The 17,635-nt window shown below is 43.0% G+C and overlaps 1 protein-coding gene across 1 annotated transcript; it reads right to left on the bottom strand.

Moving 5' to 3' along the window:
• Window positions 1-173: 173 nt before the first annotated feature.
• Window positions 174-8,825, bottom strand: lrrc40 (leucine rich repeat containing 40). Its single transcript, XM_041839364.1, has 15 exons — window positions 8,535-8,825; window positions 8,197-8,378; window positions 7,941-8,014; window positions 7,650-7,779; window positions 7,389-7,512; window positions 3,646-3,785; window positions 3,344-3,516; window positions 2,997-3,087; window positions 2,806-2,851; window positions 2,534-2,639; window positions 2,249-2,356; window positions 1,946-2,056; window positions 1,600-1,677; window positions 1,323-1,508; window positions 174-1,021 (listed from the first exon to the last, which is right to left on the bottom strand). Exons 1-15 carry the CDS (start codon window positions 8,683-8,685, stop codon window positions 916-918), a joined length of 1,806 nt encoding a protein of 601 aa, XP_041695298.1. The 5' UTR covers window positions 8,686-8,825; the 3' UTR covers window positions 174-915.
• Window positions 8,826-17,635: the final 8,810 nt, after the last annotated feature.

The following is a 17,635-nucleotide window of genomic DNA, read 5'->3' on the forward strand; positions in this document are numbered from 1 at the left end:
CCTAAATGATGAAGTTCATTTGTCACTCTGGATAAGAGCGTTTGCTAAATGACTAAAATGTCATATTTCATGTTTTTATTCTAAGTCTGGTATCTTACTGCCCTCCATCACACTTCACTTTTCTCCCACTAGGTGGTGTTTTACCACTTAAAAATAAACATACAGACAATAACAAGGGATCAAAGCACCAAACACATCTGCCTTGTGCATATTTAATGTGGTTGGACTTGAATCCATATAGTCGTTCGAGTCATTGACACAGACGTGGTTCAATTGTCTTAATCAGTTTTCATGAATAAAATGACAGAGTGCATGCAGACAGAGAAGTAGTGACTCACATAAAAAGTGCCTGAAGAACACCGATGATTTAAAAAAAATTTTTTTTACGGCTATTAGGTACTGTAACAAAAACAAATATCTCAATGTCATTAGAAATGAATTTTTGAGAATTATAGAACATTTTAAAAGTCTCATTTGGAGCGAGGAATGAAACAGGTCAAGGCCAATCAGTAGAAGTGTATCAGATTATCTTGCAATGGCCATACAATCAAAATTAAACCCATGCATTATGTTATGAAACATTGAATGCAAAACTTGAATTGCTGTTGTTTTTCCACATATTGAGAAAAATAACCCACACTAAGACAGGCTTGTCAGTTTGGAATGGAATTAAAATATTGCCATTGGTAGAAGATCCTGTAAACATTGTTACAGCAGTCTCCCAGTAGTAATCATTCATACTTTATATGAAACAACAAGAGAAGATACACTTCAAATCATCAGGCTCGAATGTCATGAAACTTTTTACAGAATAATGGCAGTTAGTTTCAAGGCAAACATCTAACACTGATTAAACATAAAATTGTATTTTCTCAACCATCTCATTTGGTGTGATGTAGGCTTTAATGCAGTTGACTATGTAGGGATCCTGCTTCGTAGGTACTCCAGGACAGCATCAGTTCCTCTGGATACAATGGCTGCTCTGGGGTTGCGGAAAGGATTTCCATCCAGCATGAGGGCCCTAAGGGAAAGACGAGAGAATTAGTAAGAGACCAGCTTCAAGCCAGCTTAAAATATTGATATACAAGTACATACTTCCCTCTAGACAGCAACAGCTCAGAGCAAAATCACAACTATATGGATCACTACCTTTTCTGATTGCTATTCAACACCATACCTGACCCAAATAGCACAATTCCTGTAGCTTCCTCCCCTATCTAAATAAAACCAGATACTCCCACACTTTTTGAAATCCTGTCCAGTTATATCTTCGTCACATCATATATTGTCCACTAAACCCAGCGTCACATCCCGGTCCCTACCTCAGGCTGGTGCAGTTGCCCAGTTCAGGTGGCACCTGCATGATGTCATTGTTCTGCAGGTCCAGAGTGGACAGCTTGTCCAGAGCTTTGAGCTGCAGTGGGTCAATGGTTCCCACCTGGTTATTACTGATCAGAATGGTCTCCAGGCTAGGAACCCGGTACAGCACATCCGGGAACAATTTAAACCTGTCAAAATATGACATGAATTTGAATCCGTTCTTACCAATCATCGATGTACAGCACGATGAATACATCCCTTTATGATCTGAGTGCTTACCTGTTGAAGGACAGTGTGATGCTCCGCAGTTTCATTAAGGCCTCAATTTCCATTGGCAGCGATGTCAAAAGATTGTTTCTGAGGGAAAAGCCCCAAAAACAGCATATTACAAATGTCTCACATGCACCGACGTACCATCTTAAGCAAACGTACCAATTTAAGACAGGTTCAAAACAAAGCTCCTACCAGAAATCCACACCTCGTAGTCTAAAAAAGGTTTAGCCTCTCGATTTACTGACCTCCGCTACACAAACACTACTTTTCTTTGGAAAGATGAGGCCTTTTGATATTTGAGCTGTAGAGGTGATAGATGTGCTGTGGAGGCTGATTGGCAGTGCTCATGTACCTGAGGTCTATGTGTGCCAGTTGCTGCAGCATGCAGAACTCCAAGGGGAGGCTGGTCAGCTTGTTGAAGCCCAGGTTGATGTCAGAGACAGAGTCCTTCAACTCCACAACCCTGAGGATCAAGCAGAGACTCACACAAACTCATCCAACATCATCACCACAACAGTCCTACTGTAGCTAACATTCTCTTTCAACAACATTCTCTTTCAACACTTTTATGAGTGGTGTGATTCTTCTCACACTGAGGGTTTTTCCCCCATAGGCCCAGACTGTGGTGTGAAGTCACTGATTATAAGCAGGGTACCTGGGAGGCACTGCAGCCAGCTGGTTCTTGCTGAAGTTGACACTGGCGACGGCCTCACTTCCCACAGCATCAAACACATCATCAGGAACACATGCCACCTGCTTCTCACTGGGACCAGGGTCACACACACAACAACAGTTTACTGACAGCACTTCATTACATCACAACTATCCTTATGCTGTGGCAATGCAATATATTTGTGGTAGAACGTTTGAGGAGTTTGTAACTTTCCCAGAATGTCTTAAACTGAGCTTCAAACACGGCACAAAATAATAGTTGACACACCTGTAGTCCAATGACTTCAGTGTTTTAATGGTGTGCACGTTGATCTTTGCCTGACTGGGCAGAGTCATGGCAGTGTCAGGCTCATCTCCTTTGCCATCTGGATCCTCTTCAGATCAAAATGGAAAACAAAAATGTCAGTCCAATGATATGAGACAGTCTGGTAATACAACAGTGGCCTTTCCACAAAACCTTGCAAAGTAAATGGAAACAGTCTATTCACTGAATACAAGAACCTTCTGCATAGACAGAAAAAGACTAAAACATAATCGTACCTTTTATTCGACCCCTCAAGTATTTCAGCAATTCATTGGTTCCTTTCTGTGAAGGACACAAAAGTCATACCCTATCACAGACTGCAATTGGCTACATTGCAACTCTACATTGAGGTTAATTGAGGTTATATTGTAGTGGTGAAACTGTAGTAGCTTCCAGAAGGTAATGAGATGTAATCTAACTAACTCACAGTCAGGAGGTCTCTGCGGATGCCTCTCAGAGGGTTGCCCTCTAGGGTCAGGATCTTCAGCTTGGGCAAGAAGGCAAGGGCAGCTGGCAGACTGGCTCACACATACAAGGGAGACATGCAGTAACACAGCCATAAGATATCCAGGCAGCTAAACACTACAAGACATTTTGGGGTGTTTTGACTTGTTGGTATTTCATTTGTGCTGTGTATAAATGTGTTATGTGCACAGGTGAAAGAGGCTAAATCAACTAAATAATAAATAAAATAGTTAAGAATAACAGCACTAGACCTGTGACGTGGACCAAGTACAGTATGCACTGAGGAGAGATCAGATCAGGCAAACCTACCTGCTGATGTCATTGTTGACTAGGTCTAGGCGCTCCAGGCCTTGGAGTAGTTTGATTTCCTCAGGGAGACTCTTCACCTTGTTGTCCCTCAGCTCCAATACACTCAGAGCGCTCAGGTGTTTCAGGTGCTCTGCCTCCAGCACCTCAATCTGGTTATTCCCAACATGCAGCTCCTACCAGACAGGTGATAGAAAGATGTCAGAGTTTGCATAGGGCACTTATTGACAATTAATTCATACAGGCGATCTCATTGAGACTCAAAAGTTCCTTCTCAAAGGACACCTGACAATCAGTATCCTTACCTTGAGCCTTGAGGAGGGCAGTTCAGGAAGAAAGCGCAGTTTGTTGTGTCTCAGATAGAGCTGCTCTAGAGACGCCATTTGAGACAAGACAGGAGGTATGCTCTCAAGCTGATTGTGTGTGCAGTCCAGCAGTCTCAAATCTGTGGAGACGTTCATACAGGATGTTATGCTTCAGCCATGTTCATGTCAAGAATATTAAAGTGGATGCATCCATTTCTAACAGGTAGGCAGTACAGACAACGTTAGACACGGACACGAATGATCTGCTTGGCGTGTTAACACACTGGTGGTTTGTTGTAACCGAGTATTGGTGCTAAACCGTGTTATTGGAGGCTGGCATGCTAGTTGGCTATGGCGTCATAGGATTCGGTGCCCTGGACGGTTTTCACGGAAGAATACTGTAAGTTAGCTAGCTGAATAAACTAAGTTAGAGTCTATTCCTAGAAAACATTGAACCGCTGTAGTTTACAACAATTATAATTTCTAAAGTGGAAGTTGGGAGAGTTATATTTGAGTGTTTCAGTGAAACCCAAGTGAGGGAGGCCCCGCTCTCTCGCTTTCCCAGATGTTTAGTTCATTTCATTCCGATCTCCTTTGCATTATTGTAGCCTTTTTCTGTAGCCTGTCAACTATGTGTCTGTCTATCCCTGTTCTCTCCTCTCTGCACAGGCCATACAAACGCTTCACACCACGTGGCTGTTGCCACTCTAATCTGGTGGTCCCTGCGCGCACGACCCACGTGAAGTTCCAGGTCTCCGGCAGCCTCTGGAACTGCCGTTCTAAGGCCAACAAGGCAGTTTATCTCAGCCTATGCTACCCTCCAGTCCCTCGACTTCTTGGCGCTGACGAAAACATGGATTACCACAGAAAACACTGCTACTTCTACTGCTCTTTTCTTGTCTAACCATGTGTTCTCGCATACCCCGAGAGCATCTGGTCAGCGCGGCGGTGGCACAGGAATCCTCATCTCTCCCAAGTGGACATTCTCTCTTTATCCCCTGACCCATCTGTCTATCTCCTCATTTGAATTCCATGCCGTCACAGTCACTAGCCCATTCAAGCTTAACATCCTTGTCATTTATCGCCCTCCAGGTTCCCTTGAAGAGTTCATCAATGAGCTTGACAAGTTCCTTTCCTGAGGATGGCTCACCCCTCACAGTTCTGGGTGACTTTAACCTCCCTACTTCTGTCTTTGACTCATTTCTCTCTGCCTACTTCTTTCCACTCCTTTCCTCTTTTGACCTCACCCTCTCACTGTCCCCCCCTACTCACAAGGCAGGCAATACGCTTGACCTCATCTTTACTAGATGCTGTTCTTCTACTAATATCACTGCAACTCCCCTCCAAGTCTCCGACCACTACTTTGTATCCTTTTCTCTCTCGCTCTCCTCCAACACTACTCACTCTGCCCCTACTCAGATGGTAATGTGCCGTCGCAACCTTCGCTCTCTCTCTCCCACTACGCTCTCCTCTTCCATCCTATCATCTCTTCCCTCTGCTAAATCCTTCTCCCTCCGATCTCCTGATTATGCCTCCTCAACCCTCCTCTCCTCCCTTTCTGCATCTTTTGACTCTCTATGTCCCCTACCCTCCCGGCCGGCTCGGTCCTCCCCTCCTGCTCCATGGCTTGACGACTCATTGCGAGCTCACAGAAGAGGGCTCCGGGCAGCCGAGCGGAAATGGAGGAAAACTAGACTCCCTGCGGACCTGTCATCTTTTCACTCCCTCCTCTCTACATTATCTTCCTCTGTTTACGCTGCTAAAGCCACTTTCTATCACTCTAAATTTCAAGCCTCTGCCTCTAACCCTAGGAAGCTCTTTGCCACCTTCTCCTCCCTGCTGAATCCTCCTCCTCCTCCCCCTCCCTCCTCCCTCTCTGTGGATGACTTCGTCAACCATTTTGAAAAGAAGGTTGACGACATCCGATCCTCATTTATCAAGTCAAATGACACCGCTGGTCCTGCTCACACTGCCCTACCCTATGCTTTGACTTCTTTCTCCCCTCTCTCTCCAGATGAAATCTTGCGACTTGTGACAGCCGGCCGCCCAACAACCTGCCCGCTTGACCCTATCCCCTTCTCTCTTCTCCAGACCATTTCCGGAGACCTTCTCCCTTACCTCACCCCGCTCATCAACTCATCCTTGACCGCTGGCCATGTCCCTTCAGTCTTCAAGAGAGCGAGAGTTGCACCCCTCCTCAAAAAACCTACACTCGATCCCTCCGATGTCAACAACTACAGACCAGTATCCCGTCTTTCTTTTCTCTCCAAAACTCTTGAGCGTGCCGTCTCTAGCCAACTGTCCTGCTATCTCTCTCAGAATGACCTACTTGATCCAAACCAGTCAGGTTTCAAGACTGGTCATTAAACTGAGACTGCTCTTCTCTGTGTCACGGAGGCTCTCCGCACTGCTAAAGCTAACTCTCTCCTCTGCTCTTATCCTTCTAGACCTATCCGCTGCCTTTGATATTGTGAACCATCAGATCCTCCTCTCCACCCTCTCCGAGTTGGGCATCTCCGGCGCTGCTCACTCTTGGATTGCGTCCTACCTGACAGGTCGCTCCTACCAGGTGGCGTGGCGAGAATCTGTCTCCGCACCACGTGCTCTCACCACTGATGTCCCCCAGGGCACAGTTCTAGGCCCTCTCCTATTCTCTCTATACACCAAGTCACTTGACTCTGTCATATCCTCACATGGTCTCTCCTATCATTGCTACGCAGACGACACACAATACATTTTCTCCTTTCCCCCTTCTGATAACCAGGTGGCAAATCGCATCTCTGCATGTCTGGCAGAAATATCAGTGTGGATGTCGGATCACCACCTCAAGCTGAACCTTGGCAAGACGGAGCTGCTCTTCCTCCCGGAGAAGGACTGCCCGCTCCATGATCTCGCCATCACGGTTGACAACTCCATCGTGTCCTCCTCCCAGAGTGCAAAGAACCTTGGCGTGACCCTGGACAACACCCTGTCGTTCTCCGCTAACCCGATCCTGCAGGTTCATGCTCTACAACATTCGCAGAGTACGACCCTACCTTACACAGAAAGCGGCACAGGTCCTAATCCAGGCACTTGTCATCTCCCGTGTGGATTACTGCAACTCGCTGTTGGCTGGGCTCCTTGCCTGTGCCATTAAACCCCTACAACTTATCCAGAACGCCGCAGCCCGTCTGGTGTTCGACCTTCCCAAGTTCTCTCATGTCACCCCGCTCCTCCGCACACTCCACTGGCTTCCAGTTGAGGCTCGCATCTACTACAAGACCATGGTGCTTGCCTACGGAGCTGTGAGGGGAACGGCACCTCCTTACCTTCAGGCTCTGATCAGACCCTACACCCAAACGAGGGCACTACATTCATCCACCTCTGGCCTGCTAGCTCCCCTACCTCTACGGAAGCACAGTTCCCGCTCAGCCCAGTCAAAGCTATTCGCTGCTCTGGCATCCCAATGGTGGAACAAGCTCCCCCACGACTCCAGGACAGCGGAGTCACTGACCACCTTCTGGAGACACTTGAAACCCTACCTCTTTAAGGAATACCTGGAATAGTATAAATAAATCCTTCTACCCCCCCCTCCCCCACAAAAAAAAAGAAGAAAAAAAGTGGTTGTCCCACTGGCTATCATAAGTTGAATGCACCAATTTGTAAGTCGCTCTGGATAAGAGCGTCTGCTAAATGATGTAAATGTAAAATACAAAGACTGAACAACACACAAAGCAAAACATTTGCTGCCATTGTCCTCTTACTTTTCATGACACTGATTCCTGAGGGGAGGCTCTTCAGCTTGTTGTGGGAGAGGTTCAGCTTCACCAGATGGTTCAAGTTTCCAAGACTGTCAGGGACGGCAGTAAGCTGGTTGTTGGAAAGATCCTTCCACCAACAATACAAAAACAAGTTAGCGACGATCATCCAAAGAGTTAATCTAAGATAATCACTTTGTTACATTGACACATCTCATTTGTGTTGTGTTCTTTTCAATAGTTTTTCATGCCCAGTTCTGAACTTACGATGTCATCCAGGTTAGTGAGTTGTCCCACTCCCTCTGGCAGCTGCTCCAGTAGATTCTGCTGAAGCTGGAGACAGGTGAGGTTCTTCAAACTCCATACCTCCTCCGGTAACTCTTTCAGTTTATTGTGACTGCAACAGAGAACGATAATGAACATCATTTCAGCAAAATGTAGGCCTATAGAGGAAAAATACCTATTCTTTCTTTATAATGGAACTTTTTCCTTGTGTGCATTTCTCATTTGTTGAGTAACTTTAATTGACATTAAAGGATGTGCAAAATCCTCCCATACCTCAGACTGAGTTTCTGAAGATGTTCCAACTCTCCAATAGATGTGGGTAAAGAGGTAAGCTGATTATCATGGACCTTGGGAAAGTGGAAAGACAGGATAGAATGTCAGAGGGTCATCGTAAACATCAAACTTATCAAAGTATGTTTCTCCCATAAATCTTGGGAGCATAGACCTTCCATTCAAGCTTTCAAAGGGTCTAGTCTATCACTTTTTAAATCAGGCAACACAAAACACGTCAGAAAAAAAGAATACCCACATCCAAAACAGTAAGGCCTGGCAACAGCTTGACATCCTCTGACAGAGCTTTCAGCTTGTTTGAAGAGAGAAGCAGCTTGGTCAGATCTGTCTGGTCCCACCAGCGATCATCTGCCCCAAAGGACAGGTTCTGTTTGGCCTCCTCAGGTGTGTCTAAGTTCAGCCTCCACACACTTTGTGGGACTACAAGTGCAGAATAGTGGTAAAATGGTTAGCATTAGCATACGTGCATTCATTCATTCATTCAAGTGGTCATCAATCAATCAATCAACCAATACCATACCCTTCTCATGATGTATCATCATGAAAACTCGGCAATTTTTCTTCCCAGACAGTTACCTTCAGTCAGCCCTCGTCCAGACAAATTGAGTTGCCCGCTTTTTCTGGCGGTTTTCAACAATCCGTAAGGGACAGCAGCAGCCGGTTCCTCTTTTTCTGTTCTAAATCCTGCTCTAGAATCTACTTTGGCTCCTCTTTTAAAGCGTGACATTGTTCATATGTTGTTAGTACCACTAACTTTGTCTAACCAGCTTGTTAGCCAAGCCAATGATGTTAGCTAGCTAGCTATGTATTTGTAAATTGCAGATTGAAAACTATATTTAGGAGCCAAGCATTTCGTAAACCTTTCTGGGTTATACGATCATTTCCGGTTCAAAATGTGAATCATTTAATTATAAAAGTAATTATTCAAAAGATTAAACGGAGTAAAAAGCGATGTATATTGAATTGTTCATTGATGTACCTATAGCTGAAATAGGAATTAGTAATGGCAGATATAATTAACTTTTTACTATTTCATCCAATTTTGCATCATGTTTTCAATATGGACTCTTATTTTGGTAGGTCGTGAAAACCTTGACCCGGAAGAGGTTCCTGTTGTTGCAGCAGCTGAGTCAAAGACAGTACAGCATTAGAAACAATGTGGCTGTTGGATGAGTTATCTCCACTGAGGCAGGGTTTCCCAACTCCAGTCTTCCATAAACCTTAGCAGTACACATTTTTACTGTAGCCCGGGCAAGCACACCTGATTCAACTTGTCGACTAATCATCAAGTCCTCAATGACTTGATCACTAAAGATCCCATGGCACTTATCGTAAGAGTAAGGGTGTTAACCCCGGTGTACCGGGTAGGGTGACCATACGTCCTCTTTTTCCCGGACATGTCCTCTTTTTGGACCTAAAAAATGTGTCTGGCCGGGATTTCTAAATCGCCCAAAATGTCCGGGATTCGGCTTTTGCTTTCTACAGTCGCCATTCATTGTGTGCGTTTTTGGGGTTTTGCATTGCTTTGATCTTTAGGTCCCGCCTTCTCACACGCCACCATTGGTCGGTCATGTAGGCCTACGCAAACATTGGTCAAACTGCATCTCAATCATTACCCTCACCATGGCAACAGCCAAGCGACAGAGCAGCAGCTTGCTTGTCAACAGTGGCACATGGCTCCAGAACAGCGTGAAAATGGCCAAACGCAAATGTAAATTCACAGACGATTTACAGAGAAAATTCCCGTGTTTTCGTCTTGATCATGCTTCTTGAACGCAAGACCAATAACTTAATGTCCCTTAAAGTTAAGGGACTATTGGCACAAAAGCCCAAGGATGGACTTGGTAAGAATTGTGACCATTTCAGTGCTCAAGTACAGGGTCTGTACAGTTCATGCCTGGAGTATCTGGAGAAATGGATGGTACCCATGGAGGAGTTCTCCTCTTTCATGTGGATGGATCTGAGTGAGACACCTGACTGGAATGACATATTAGCCTGTATCAAACACCTGGGAGAAAAGGGGGTGCCAACTGATGATGCAAAGTGCTTTGATCAGGTCACCAACCTGAAGAAATTCACAGAAAGGTGTAACAGTGATGGAGAGTTCAGTAATCTGCAAGCACACAAGAAGTGGACCAAATATTTTGAAAGGTCCAAAAACATAGATTTTCATTCAGAGCTACTGAAGATTGCACAGTTTTTCTTTGCTATTCCTTCTCACAATGCAAATGTAGACAGAGTTTTTTCACTGATGCAAAGCCAGTGGACAAAGGAAAGGAATCACTTGTCTGTTGAGTCACTGAAGGGGCTTCTGTGTACACAATACAACTTTAAAAACAAGTCTTGCAAAGACTTTCATGCCTACTTGATTGGTAATCAAGGACTATTGGGAAAGATTCGATCTTCAGGAAAGTATACCAGAGAGCATCAGGACTGACATTATTTTTGACTGAAATAGTGGATTTTTTTATGACAACAGTTTATTTTAATTTAATTTTAACCTATGGCCATGAAAAGAAAGTGTCATGTAAAAGGTGTTAAAGGCTAAACTATTTTTAAAATTTTGTTTGTTATTATTCTATTGTTGAGGGCCAACAGTTGAATGGAAAGGATGTATTACTTTGTGTATTAAAGTTCAATAACATAGTTGCATGGTTGTGAACGCATTTTGTATTTACCACCCACTGCAGGTGTCCGTCTGCCTCCCGCTCCCACTGTCCTCTTTTTTGAAAACTAAAATATGGTCACCCTAGTACCGGCTAAATTCCCAATCTGGCCCTCATACCATCATGGTCACCTAATCATTCCCAGCTTCCAATTGTCTCATTCATCCTCCCTCCTCCCCCCTCAAACTATTCTGCAGGTTGTTGCTGTAAATGAGAATGTGTTCTCAGTCAATTTACCTGATAAAATAAAAATTAAAATTAAAATGAATAATGTGAGTTTGTCCGGGGCTACAACAACAATGTCTGTTGGGGGTACTGGAGGACGGGAGCTGGGAAACACTGCACTGAGGTATAATAATAACGGTTTTAATGTATATGGTTGGATCAGAGAGGATGAGGCAAAGCAAGAGAGTTTACGCCAGTCAAAATCTGTCCACAATAAGCAGACCACCTGCCTTCCCGCCTTTGGGACGACTCCACAAGACGCTCTCGTCATTATATACAGTATCTCTGGTTGGATTACTTTGGAATTACCGAAGATTCAATCAAATATTCGCCTGTTCCTGTCTGATTTACCGTCACGATTACCGTCACGTCAGCATCCCGTGGTCACAGCTGGCCACATTAAGTTGTAGTACATTAGTTGTAGTCATTGATTGTAGTAGCCTATATTTGTAGTGATTTTTATTTCTTATTTTTGTTTGTTTTATTTAATTTACATTTTGTTTCATACATTGAAAATATATTTGTGATGTGCTATGTTCATTTGTTATTGTATTGGAATTGGAATTGGAATAAAATATATATAGGCCTATAATAAAAACAAAAAACATTGACTTCCGTTTTTTCGCTTCAAAATAAAAGCCTGCGATAAAACGCTATTTCTATGGTGTATACATTGAGTGCACAAAAGATTAGGAACACCTTCCTAATATTGAGTTGCACCCCCTTTTGCCCTCAGAACAGCCTCAATTCGTCGGGGCATGGACTCTACAAGGTTTTGAAAGCGTTCCACAGGGATGCTTCCCACAGTTGTGTCAAGTTGGTTGGATGTACTTTGGGTGGTGGACCATTCTTGAAACACACAGGAAACTGTTGAAGTTCTTGACACACTCAAACTGGTGCGACTGGCACCTTCTACCATACCCGTTCAAAGGCAGTTTAATATTTTGCCTTGTCCTTACACTGAGTGAAGTGGATTTAACAAGTGCCATCAAGAAGGGATCATAACTTTCACCTGGATTCATCTGGTCAGTCTATGTCAGGGTTTCCCAAACTCGGTACCGGGGCCCACCGAGTGCACGTTTTGTTTTTTGCCAAAGGACTACATGGCTCATTCAAATAATCAAAGTGTGATGACAAGTTGGTTATTGAATTAGCTGTGTAGTGCTAAGTGCTAAGGCAAAAACCAAACAGAGGGGGCCCAGACCGACTTTGGGAACCCTTGTCTATGTCATGGAATATACCGCCTTCACTTGCTAGTCAGAACTAGGAAATTCAGAAATGTCCGACTTGCTAACTGGTTGAACGTGGCATGTGTATAACTACAACCAGTTAGCAAGTCGGACATTTCAGAGTTTCCTAGTTCCTACTAACACGTGAACGTGGCACTAGATATGACATTTTTTGTTGTTGTTGTTGTTGCAGTTTTGCATAGTGCATAATGTTAAATTATGATACCTAATTATAACTACATCGGGAAAAAGCCAAACTCAAGAGTATTCCTACTTTTTATAAGTTAAATAATATACAGTGGGGAAAAAAAGTATTTAGTCAGCCACCAATTGTGCAAGTTCTCCCACTTAAAAAGATGAGAGAGGCCTGTAATTTTCATCATAGGTACACGTCAACTATGAAAGACAAATTGAGGAAAAAAAAATCCAGAAAATCACATTGTAGGATTTTTTATGAATTTATTTGCAAATTATGGTGGAAAAAAAGTATTTGGTCACCTACAAACAAGCAAGATTTCTGGCTCTCACAGACCTGTAACTTCTTCTTTAAGAGGCTCCTCTGTCCTCCACTCGTTACCTGTATTAATGGCACCTGTTTGAACTTGTTATCAGTATAAAAGACACCTGTCCACAACCTCAAACAGTCACACTCCAAACTCCACTATGGCCAAGACCAAAGAGCTGTCAAAGGACACCAGAAACAAAATTGTAGACCTGCACCAGGCTGGGAAGACTGAATCTGCAATAGGTAAGCAGCTTGGTTTGAAGAAATCAACCGTGGGAGCAATTATTAGGAAATGGAAGACATACAAGACCACTGCTAATCTCCCTCGATCTGGGGCTCCACGCAAGATCTCACCCCGTGGGGTCAAAATGATCACAAGAACGGTGAGCAAAAATCCCAGAACCACACGGGGGGACCTAGTGAATGACCTGCAGAGAGCTGGGACCAAAGTAACAAAGCCTACCATCAGTAACACACTACGCCGCCAGGTACTCAAATCCTGCAGTGCCAGACGTGTCCCCCTGCTTAAGCCAGTACATGTCCAGGCCCGTCTGAAGTTTGCTAGAGTGCATTTGGATGATCCAGAAGAGGATTGGGAGAATGTCATATGGTCAGATGAAACCAAAATAGAACTGTTTGGTAAAAACTCAACTCGTCGTGTTTGGAGGACAAAGAATGCTGAGTTGCAATCCAAAGAACACCATACCTACTGTGAAGCATGGGGGTGGAAACATCATGCTTTGGGGCTGTTTTTCTGCAAAGGGACCAGGACGACTGATCCGTGTAAAGGAAAGAATGAATGGGGCCATGTATCGTGAGATTTTGAGTGAAAACCTCCTTCCATCAGCAAGGGCATTGAAGATGAAACGTGGCTGGGTCTTTCAGCATGACAATGATCCCAAACACACCGCCCGGGCAACGAAGGAGTGGCTTCGTAAGAAGCATTTCAAGCATTTCCTGGAGTGGCCTAGCCAGTCTCCAGATCTCAACCCCATAGAAAATCTTTGGAGGGAGTTGAAAGTCTGTGTTGCCCAGCGACAGCCCCAAAACATCACTGCTCTAGAGGAGATCTGCATGGAGGAATGGGCCAAAATACCAGCAACAGTGTGTGAAAACCTTGTGAAGACTTACAGAAAATGTTTGACCTGTGTCATTGCCAACAAAGGGTATTTAACAAAGTATTGAGAAACTTTTGTTATTGACCAAATACTTATTTTCCACCATAATTTGCAAATAAACTCATTAAAAATCCTACAATGTGATTTTCTGGATTTTTTTTTCTCATTTTGTCTGTCATAGTTGACGTGTACCTATGATGAAAATTACAGGCCTCTCTCATCTTTTTAAGTGGGAGAACTTGCACAATTGGTGGCTGACTAAATACTTTTTTCCCCCACTGTAATAATGTGGAGCATACTGAGAAATGGTTGGAGCCTAAGTAGACTTTATGAATGTAAAGAACATAGTAATTGCCCACCTGTAAAGCATGTTGCAGATTTCTTAAGAACAATGTTGTCTTCTGTTTTTTCTTTCTGTTTTGGTTTTTCTGTCTTCTGTCAGGGAATGGGGGGCTGGGTATTCTCAATATATTGTTTGCTGTCATTATCTGTCTGTAAAACTGAAAATTCATTAATAAAATATAGGCTATAATAATAACAATAAAAGCCTACAAATAAAATCTACAATTAGAAATAATTATTTTGATTATATGGATTATTGTTAATTTACCAGTGTTTAAGGATGCAATTTTGAAATGTAATGTTTAAGCATCCCACTGGGCACAGACGTCAATTCAACGTCTTTTCCACATTGGTTCAACGTAATTTCATTGAAAGGACATGGAAACAACGTTGATTCAACCAGTGTGTGCCCAGTGGGATTGTTGTATTGCACAAACAAATTGGACTTTACAGAAAATATATTGATTGTGTGTCCATAAAAATAAAGTTCAGTCTACTCATTAGAGTCCATACCATAGTATCCAAAAAAGTGAGTTGAACAAAAAGCTAGGTCATAGCAAGTGCTGCTGGACTTTTACTGTGGTCAAACAAGTTTATGTGGGGCCCCTGGACACTATACGGTATAAATATTGCACTGCACAGGAAAAATATTGATTGTGTGTCCATAAAACCATGGTCCAGTCTTCTCACTAGAGTCCTTAGAATACAAACGAGTTTGAAAAGAAAAACCTGCTTCATAGGAAGCATTACTATCAGTGGAGGCTGCTGAGGGGAGGCTGGCTTATAATAATGGCTGGAACGGAGCAAATGGAATGGCATCGAACCATGTGTTTGATGTATTTGATACCATTTCACTGATTCTGCTCCAGCCATTACCACCAGCCCGTCCTCCCCAATTAAGGTGCCACCAACCTCCTGTGACTGCTATACCAAAATAGCTTACATTCTAAAAAGGTAGCTGTCCATAGTGCTGAAATGTGTCAGTATAAAGCTTCCTATGACCTAGCTTGTTGTTCAAACTCACTTGTTTTGCATTCTAGGGACTAGACTGGACCTATATAATTAAGAATTAGAACTCCATGAATTAGACTGGATTCTAAATACATGGCTCTGGACTGGACTATGGTACAGTCAATAATGATGAAAGATTACATTATTTCACTTTCTATGCCATCAATAATTATTTCAACATAGTCTAAAATGAGTTATCTGTTTAACAGCATAAATATACAATTGATAATATTTTAAGTCAAGGCGAAGGTCTCCCCCTACCGGACACAAGAAGTCATCACTGATTTAGTATATTAATTTATGGCCAATATTGCTCAGGCCTGGTTGGCAGGTTGGCCCGCAATTGCTAATAATCCATCGGAAACCGCCCGACTAAATGTGATAAAGTGACAATCTGAGACCCGCTTATATAGAAAATGCGCTGTAAACTACAGTCAGAGATGGCTGAACGATTTTTATTTGCCTGATTTAGATATGTTTCTGATTATAATTTCCAACATTTTGGTAGGCTATTTGTCAGTCAACTTGTCTATAATTAGATACATGCAGCCTTTGTTCACCAGCATAATGTCCTAAATCAATAGAATTAATGCTTCAATTTAGTTGACATAGGTAAAGTTTTCTCTGTCATCTCTGCTTCTTTCACCGTGCTAAGACGTTTAGGGAGCTGGGAGAAAATGCAATAACCCCCACCAAAAAACGGGAAAGATTTTCTAGCTAAATTTCCAAATGTTTCAAGTTTCAAGTTTTAATATCACATGCACAAGTACAGTGAAATGCCTTTCTTGCAAACTCAAAACCCAACAATGTAATAATCAATAACAATGTAATACTAGAAAAGAAACACACAAGAAATAAGAAGAAATATGAAGAACAAAATAAGTAAGTAGGCATACTATATACAGGGTCAGTTCCAATACAATATTTACAATGTGCAGGGATACTGGAGTGGTGGAGGTAGATATGTATAGGGGTAAGGTGACTGCAACAGGATATAAGATAAACAGAGTAGCAGCAGCTTGTATGTGAGTGGGTGTGCATGTGTAGAGTCAGTATAATCAGTTTAATTATGTGTGAGTGAGAAGATGATGGAGTGAGTGTGTGTGAGTGTGTAGGGCCCTGTGAGTGTGCATAGAGAAAATAAAAATTAAAGGTCAATAAGGATACAAGGTTAACTCAGATAGTCTGTGTAGCTATGTTGTGAGCTATTTATCAGTCTTATTGCTTGAGGATAGAAGCTTTTCAAGAGCCTGTTGGTGCCAGACTTGATGCACGGCACCGCTTGCCATGCGGAAGCAGAGAGAATAGTCTATGGCTTGGGTGGTTGGAGTCTTTAACGATTTTCCGGGCCTTCCTACCACACCACCTGATATAGATGTCCTGGATGGCAGGGAGCTCAGCCCCAGGTATGTCCTGGACTGTCCGCTCCACACTCTGCAGCGCCTAGCGATCGAGGGCGGTGCTATTGCTGTACCAGGCAGTGATGCAGCCAGTCAAAATGCTCTCAATGGTACAGCTGTAGAATGTTTTGAGGATTTGAGGGCCCATATCAAACTTTTTCAACCTCCTGAGGGGGAAGAGGCGCTGTCACATCAGTTTGACTGGTTGTAAGGAAATAGAAAGCTGTGAAAACAACCCAACATGTTTCTGATCAGATTTCAGTTAGGCTTGGGTGCATATTTTATGTGGTTGAAATACTATCAGCTTTTATTGGTTGGTTAAGGGCTGTAAGTAAGCATTTCACATTAAGGTCTACACCTGTTATATTCAGCGCATGTGACAAATACAATTGTATTTTATTTGATGCTGATAAAGATAGCACCTCTACAGAATGTAACTACACCAGTGGCGATTTTATCATGTAAATCTGGGTGGGGCAAACTCAACATATATTTTTTTAGATGCATGCCAGCAAAGCCACTACACAACAATACATGAATTGCACTATAACGGTGACAAATGGTGCCCACAAACTGTTAGGGCCTACATAAAACTGTCCCAACAGCAGAGCTTTCTTTTTAGCACCATGGAGTGAATCCTTACCACCGCTACACTTGGCTATCAGCGGAGCCTTCTCTGGCAGCGAAACAGTTCATTCAGCCTCATTTACTGCTTTTTTTTAAACTGAGCTGATATGGCTGACTTGCTTAAACACATGTGGTTTCTACTGACAATTGAGATGCACAAACTAAGGCATATGGGAACGACGAGTGGATAAGAGGCAATCCGTAATTTCGATTAAGACGTTAATGAGCGAGCTAAGATGGACGTAGTCAATATAACTATTTGTTTACAGCGACAGAATTCAGAACAGAGGCCGTTTTTCCAGTATTCTCCCTGTACATCAAGTCAGAACCATAGGATAAACACATTTTGTCATGAAACTTTGTCATCAAAGTTTGTCATTCTCTGGATTTATGGTACTTTCAAGACAACTGGGACTTGGAAGTCTGAGATTTCCCAGTTCCGATTTTCCAGTTGTTTTGAACCCGCAGAAGTCATGCTGGATTGACAGCATGGCCAATGTATTCAACCTTTTCTGGCCCAAGGTGTTGGGTGTGAATGTTTATCCTTTTAAGCT

Source organism: Coregonus clupeaformis, chromosome 20 (genome assembly GCF_020615455.1).
Source record: "Coregonus clupeaformis isolate EN_2021a chromosome 20, ASM2061545v1, whole genome shotgun sequence".
Classification (NCBI taxonomy): domain Eukaryota; kingdom Metazoa; phylum Chordata; class Actinopteri; order Salmoniformes; family Salmonidae; genus Coregonus; species Coregonus clupeaformis.